Source organism: Myotis davidii, unplaced genomic scaffold (genome assembly GCF_000327345.1).
Source record: "Myotis davidii unplaced genomic scaffold, ASM32734v1 scaffold225, whole genome shotgun sequence".
Taxonomy (NCBI): domain Eukaryota; kingdom Metazoa; phylum Chordata; class Mammalia; order Chiroptera; family Vespertilionidae; genus Myotis; species Myotis davidii.
Window position 1 is genome coordinate 2,778,341 of NW_006296222.1, and position 7,706 is coordinate 2,786,046.

The 7,706-nt window shown below is 42.2% G+C and overlaps 1 protein-coding gene across 2 annotated transcripts in view; it reads right to left on the reverse strand.

The window, feature by feature from the left end:
• The window catches only part of TMEM192 (transmembrane protein 192), a 15,918-nt gene that overhangs the window by 7,810 nt on the left and 402 nt on the right, over positions 1-7,706 (reverse strand). For both annotated transcript variants that reach the window (XM_006771063.2, XM_006771062.2), the window contains exon 2: positions 2,686-2,832. In XM_006771063.2, coding sequence (XP_006771126.1) covers positions 2,686-2,832 — 147 coding nt within the window. The remainder of the gene's footprint in view (positions 1-2,685; positions 2,833-7,706) is intronic.

Consider the following 7,706-nt stretch of genomic DNA (forward strand, 5'->3'; position numbering starts at 1 on the left):
TGCCTCCTGCGTGCCCCCTCCTGGGAACCAAGCGTGCAACCCAGGCATGTGACCTCCTGGTTCATAGGTAGATGCTCAACCACTGAGCCAGGCCAGCTGGGCCCACAGGCCTATGCTTTATCCAATGAGCCAAACCAGCTAGGGCTTTACAAACTTTTAAAACAAAATTTGAAGAAAAATTTAGAGATAACTCAGAAAACAAAATCACTTTAAATCTGATCATAACAGAAATGGACACTTAATGTTAAAGACAGTTTCCTGCCCACTTCTCTTTTACTGAAAAGAGTAAAAAAAACCAAACAGTTAATTGAGTGCCTTAAAGGTAAAAGAAAAATCATGATTTTAAAAGTTTATTTCTATGGGTCTTATTTGCCTAAAATTCATGAGTCTGCTCATCTGGAGACTTTAGAGGAGAACCGTGTCCATGTCTCTCTCAGCTTCTAGGGACCCCTGCATCTGTCACTCATGTCTTCTTCCTCCATCTTCAGAGCCACAGGGTGACATCTTCAAATCTCTCTTTTTCTGGCTTCTATTTCCATGGTCACTTCTCTTTTTCTGACTCTGACCCTCCTGTCTCCCTCTCTTAAGGACTCATGATTACATTGGGCCCACTGTACAATCCAGAATAATCTCCCCATCTCACATCCTGACTTAAGCACATCCACAGAACCCCTTCTGCCATTCAGGTAACACATTCACCATTTCCAGGGAGTAAGAGGGGGAAAAATAAATAAATACAATAAAATAAATTTGTTTCCAGTTTCAGTGTTAAGGGAATAGTAAAAACTATACAATTAGATGACAAAAAGGTAAAAGATTGGTGCCAAAATACAAGCAAACAGACATTCTCATGTATTGCTGGCTGGTCAGAATTGCTATTGAAAAATCACTTGGAAATATCTTGACCCAGAAATCCTACATCAAGGACTCTATCCCTCAGGAGGACAAGCACCAGTACCTAGTATACATGGATATGAATATTCACTGTAATATTCTCCAAATCTGCAAAACTTGAAAATGGATTATGTGTCCATCCACAATAGAATTCTTGAATAGATCAAGGTACACCCACCCATGTAGAATATTACTCAGCCATGAAAGAGTTAACGGAACCCCTGTGCATCAGTTTGGATGGACATATGTCAGACTGAAAGGAGTAAGCTGGAGAGCAGTAGTTCCAAGTGTGGTTTCCAGGCCGGAGGCATCAGGATCACCAGGGGCCGTTTATTAATGCAAATTCTCAGGCGCCACCTCTTACCCACTGACTCAAAATATCTGGGGGCGATTCAACAAGCCTGCCAGGAAGTCTGATCCACCCTGAAGTTTGGGAAACTCTGCCACAGAGTAATTACTACAGTATTAAATCTCTTAAAGAAAATGGATAATACTGGAAACATGCCCACAATAAATTCTTTGAAGTAGAGATATGAGTGAAAAAGTATGCACATTTTATTTATTTTATTTTTGTTTTAAATATATTTTTATTGATTTCAGAGAGGAAGGGAGAGGGAGAGAGAGATAGAAACATCAATGATGAGAGAGAATCATTGATAGGCTGCCTCCTGCATGCCCCCTACTGGGGATTGAGCCTATAATCAGGCATGTGCCCTTGACCTGAATCGAACACAGGACCCTTCAGTCCGCAGGTCAACGCTCTATCCACTGAGCTGAACCAACTAGGTTAGCATGCACATTTTAAATGTTAATAAATATAACCAATTTAATATATTTTTTATTGATTTCAGAGAGAGGAAGGAAGAGGGAGATAGAGAAACATCAATAATGAGAGAGAATCATCGATTGGCTGCCTCCTGCACACCCTCCACTGGGGATCCAGCCTAGAACCCAGGCATGTGCCCTGACCAGGAATCAAACCCTGATCTCCTGGTTCATGGGTTGAAGCTCAATCACTGAGAAACACCGGATGAGCTTATGTACTTTTTAAGAACGTCACCTCTACGCTGTCTCAAAGACATCCTTCCTTTTTATAGCTGCATAGTATTCCATTGTGTAAATGTACCACATCTTTTTTAAAAAATATATATTTTTATTGATTTCAGAGAGGAAGGGAGAGGGAGAGAGAGATAGAAACATTGATGATGAGAGAGAATCATTGATCTGGTGCCTCCTGCACGTCCCCCATTGGGGATCAAGCCTGCAACCTGGGCATGTGCAATCAAACCTAGGACCCTTCAGTCTGAAGGCTGACACTATTATCTATTATAGAGCCAAACCAATTAGGGCTGTATCACATGTTTTTAATCCACTAATCTATTGATAGGCACTTGGGCTGTTTCAGATCTTTAAAAAAAGGATCTTTTACCCTTTGAGACAGCATGGAGGGGCCTGGAGAATATTATGCTAAGCAAAATAAACCAGTTAGAGAAAGGTTAGCATCACATGGTCTCACTTATGGAATCTAATGCATAAAAGAAGCTGACAAAATAGATCCAGAGACACTGAAGCATACAACAGAATGAAAAATTTCAGGGGGTTTAGGGGGTGGTAGGAAGAGACTAACCAAAGAACTTAATGCATATACATATAAACCAATGGACACAGACAATAGTGCAGTGAAGGCTTGGGGAGAAATAAGGGGACATCTGTAACACTTTCAACAATAAAGATAAAAAAAAAAAAAAGACCATCACCTCTAGATGGATCACTTTCTCGTGGCAAACTTACATGTATTAACAGGAGAAGATTTGCTATAATGACCGTAGGAAGAGGATGGAATCTGGGTCTAAAATGAGCATGTAAGGAATAATGTGAAAGATGCTGGGTGTCCAGAAGGGGGTCATCTTCAACACTTTGGGATGGATCCAAGGAACCCTGGGGTGCAGGAAAAAAGAAGCAAGCTATAATTACCACTTTCTGGATTATGTTTCTAAGACAAATTTACTGAATTTATAAAGCTTTGAAAAGTAGTATACAAGTTAGAGGCAAAAATAATACTCCCTACCTAAAGCCAATTTTGAAAATACACATAAGCCTCTAGATAACTTCTGCATACAAATTGGTGAAAACAACAATCATTAAAACAGGTAGAGGACATCTTAATTCAGTCATCTTCAAACAAGGTAATACATAATGAGACTAAAGCAAATAATTTTCTGCAAGCCCTCAATACTTAGATATTGATTTACTTAACATTATTGGTACGATTGATGAAATAATTACATATGGTTGCAATTCTTCAACTATGTCTCTGTGCTCCATAAAATTCTGGAAAACTGGTGAAGGCTTTATTCAGAGATCTTAAAACAAACTTTCAGTTATGATAGAAATATTTTAGAGCACTAATAGAAACAGAGCACCCTGACAGACCTTCCAAGGAGACTTTAGTTTGTAGATGTCAGATTCTCAATGAGAACAACCACTTGCAATGCCACTGAAGTAGTTGGGAAAAGTTCAGCTGCTACTTCAAAATCTACTTAATCATGTTTAACAGAATTGTCTTGACAGAACAGTATACTGTCCAGTCTCTGGTGCATACAATAATCTCTCAATGTCAGATTCTTAGCCAGTGTGGTTCAGTGGTTGAGCATCGATCTATGAACCAGGAGGTCACAGTTCAATTCCCCATCAGGATACATGCCTAGGCTGCAGGCTCAATCCCCAGTGGGGGACCTGTAGGAGGCAGCTGATCACTTTTTCTTTCTCATTATTGATGTTTTCATCTCTCCCTCTTCTTTCTTCTCTGAATCAATAAAAATTTATTTTAAAAAAAGATTCTTAGGGAAAACTGTTATATAAACTTAAGACAGTCAAAAGGAGATTACATTTTCATTGGGGAGGCCAGGGGTAAAGGTATGCAGGACTAAACAACATACAATAGAATATAGTGCACAGGATACTATAGGGGAGTAATAAATTAGCAAATGAATAGCACAGATAATGCACCAAATTTAGGTTACCTAGGTATCCTAGAACGAAAGGGAAATGATGCAAATTTCCCTTAATTTGCAAAAGGGAAGCCAGAGACTAGGATTAGGAGACAGAAGATAAGGGCTTTCTACTTTGGAAGGGGTAGAGGGTGGTATGTTGGTCACTAGGATTAATTATATAGATAATTCAGTAATGTGGGGCTTTGATTTCCAATCTCAGGCATTCAATGCTGCTCCACAGTTTTTAAAATCCTCACCCAAGGATATGTTTCCACTAATTTTAGAGAGAGAGGGAAAGGGAGAGAGAAAAACATCAATGTAAGAAACAAATAGTTGCCTCCCAAACTTGCCAGGACCATTGGGAATCAAACCCACAATTTCAGTATGTGCCCTGGCTGAGAATTGACCCCACAACCTTTTGGTGTATGAGACCACACTCCAACCAACTGGGCCACCCAGCCAGGCCACTGGTCTGCAATTTTTAAAATTCAATGCCTAGCCCTAGACAGTTTCCTGCTTAGTTTGCCAAAAACTCATGGTGCAATTATGATTACTTCTTTTCTCTTCAAGACTCCTTTGCCTCTGGCTCTTTCTCGGTCAGCAGATGTTGTAGTTTCCGCAGCGCTTTCCTTAGCTAATGTCCATGCAGCCTTCCGGGCTCAGGTGGGGCAATTCCCATGGGTAGCCTTCCTGGGCAGCCAAGCATCTGGATCATGCCACCCCGCCCAGTCTTCCCAAGCATGTGGTGCTGACCTCCTCCCGCATACTATCCTGTGATGGTCTCTTCCTTATGTCTTCCCCAATAGACTTTCTGAGACCCACTGTGTCCCCACTTCCTATGTCTTTGTAATGCCAGTACCCATGGTTGGCACTCAGCGAACATGTGATGAATGAACAAATGTTCCAAACCTGTCCTTGCAGTGTTCCCTCACTCAGTGATGGTATCATCATAATCAGGAGAGATTATCAAGAGCTGCAGGGACAACCAGCAGTAAGTGCCGGCTGGCCCACCCTAATTGGCCTATCAGGGCTAGGCCAGCTGGGGGGAGGGACTGAGGGCAATTGGCCAGCGGGCTCTGCCCCTGGTTGGGGTTGGGGGGCAGAGCTGGCTGGGAGGAGAGACCGTGGGCCGATCAGGTTGGTGGGGGCTGATTATGGGTGGGGCCAGCTGTGGGGAGGGGCTGTGGGTGGTTGGCTGGCCGGCCCCACCCCGATTGGGTGGTTCACTGGCTACAGTGGGCGTCATAGCAACTGGTCATTATGGCGTTCTAGTCACTGGCTTTTTATATATATAGACTAGAGGCCCAGTGCACGAAATTGCGCAACACCCAGACCCCCCTGCGCTGGCGGGACTCAGACTCTGCTGCACCACCGGGGGACCCCAGACTCAGTGCTCAAGAAGCTTGCCTCAGCTGGTTGCCCTGCCCATTGCCACTTGTAGCTCACACCCTGACCTCTGCCGCTCATAGCCCTCTGCTGCTCGTAGCTCTCTGCTGCTAGTAGCTTGTGCCCCACCACACCCCGCCACCATGAGCAACTCACAAGCCAGGGGAGGGACCAGTCATTAGGTTGTTCCAGCGTTCAGGCCACTGGCCTTTTATAATATAGATGATACTAAGCACAAGACATCAAAGTTGTTGGAATAGGTGTGCTTCATAAGGGCAGAACTCTGTATTGTATTAAGTTCTTTGTAACTTTAGCACCGGATATATAGCAGGGGCTAAATGTGTGTGTGGAATGGATAAACTATAGCCCAACTTCTTGAACAGATGGGGCCTGGGAGCTTAAACTAAAGCCAGCATTGAGCCTTAACTGTAAATGAGCCTTAACTGTAAAACAAGAATCTACAGTAAGACCTCACCTAACATTGTCGATATGTTTTGTAACTTTAAGTAAAATACAGTATGAAACCAATTTTACCATAGGCTAATTGATATCAACCAGAGTTAAATTCCTAAGACGTCTCATCAATGTTAGTTGAGGAATTATTGTACTTTGTCTTCCGTTTCATGCTCCTTCTCCTCTAGCCTGAATGGGCTCTATGGAATGCCCACAAATACACTCGTTTATCTTTTCAGAATCCAACTCATCATTCAAGATGCAAACCCAACAAAACTCATGTTCTCTATAAAACTTGTCCAGACAAGTGTTTTCTTTCTACTTTGAAACTCCTATGAAACACAGTACCCTTAATATTTAGTTGGAATATTTCTTATGCTGCCTTGTATTATGTTCCCTGACTACATTGAAGGGGTTGGGGCCTACAGTAGTTTCTTCTCTCCGTCTCCCATTTAATGTTCAATAAATACATAATGTCTATGTCAAATGACACTGCCCAATGATTCCGACAGAAAATATAGTAAATCCATACAAAGAGCACCCCATCATTCTCTAATTCACATCTGCAAGTGAAAGGCGATGGGAAGATGCCTCCTGAATACAAATAATTTCTTCATTTTCACTATTGATAACTACATTCCTACCTGTAGAAGATATCTCTTGTTTTTGCCCAACAATATGGGTCCTTCCAGAGGCCTGGGTGTTCATTTACCCTATTTCAGAGAAATCCCAATTTTCCTTAAGTTAGCCAGAGTTGGTTTCACTGCTTGCAATCAATTAACCTTAACAATGACTCTTTTAAGTCATTGAAGTGTTTGGGCCTATACATGGCAGATCATTTTTAGCTTTTTACTGAATGGTAGAATTCATATCCACAAAAATACCAAAGCAGGCAACTTGCTCAGATTCAAAGTGACCTAGCTATGTAATTGTTGGTGAAACAGATTTCTGGGATTGTACTCATTCTAAAGCTAAAAGCTACACAGATCAAATAACCCTGGGGTGGCTTAGCATCAGCCAAGGAGTATTTACTGCATGCATTTTTCTAAGTCTCTTATTTTACTTAGGTATTCATTTCATTTCCATACATTGTCAGTTCATGCATTCCACCCTTAAAAATTTAGAAGAAAATCAATTTTTCTTTAAATATATGAGTCTCAAATCAATTTGCAGGTTTTACAGTTAGTGTTCCATGATCTCCGCTGGGGGAAAAGGAGGAATTTTTAGTCTTATTATAAACTGTTTGGTCATTATTTAGTCAAGATAATACAACTATGGCCGCTATTTGCCGCAGAACCTTACCTCTTGTAGGGCTGGAACTGTGTTTCATATGTCTTGCCTGATGGACCTCATTCAGTGATATGCAGTAATATTTCTATTAATTTGTTAATCCAAATGAATGCTTTAATGTAACTGTCAACTTTGCATTTTTGAAGGTCAATAATGTTATTTTGTGCCCATAGGAGTAACTCAGTTAATTCTGAGCATAAATATGTTTCCCCTAAAAATGTTTTAATATACTTAAGAAAATATTTTTTGCAATTATGCTATCACTCCATACACTGTATAATAGGGCACTGTTTAGGGGTTTTTTTTTAGTAATCTGGTTTGGATCCATCCTAAAAACAGACTCAAACATCCTTTCATTCCTACCAAGCCTCCCTAAATTCAAAACAGCCCATTATTTTTCTCCAAAGTTGGTTTCCTGGTGATGATGACCACAGGTTTGCCGGAGGGACGCGGGCGGATGGCCTGCCCACTGCAGCCGCTCCAGGTCCACAGCCCTTCAGAGCCAAGGCAGGGGACCCGCAGGGAGCGGAGATTTGCCCCAATGGCCCCCGCGGGAGAGAGTGGAGCCCAGCGGCCGGGTGCCCAGACGCACAAGGAGCCAGGGCGGTCACGCGCGCAGGGGAAGCTCTCAGTTCCGGGATCACAGATGCGCCAGCACGTGGGCTGGGCACCCGCCTGGGACCCCACCCA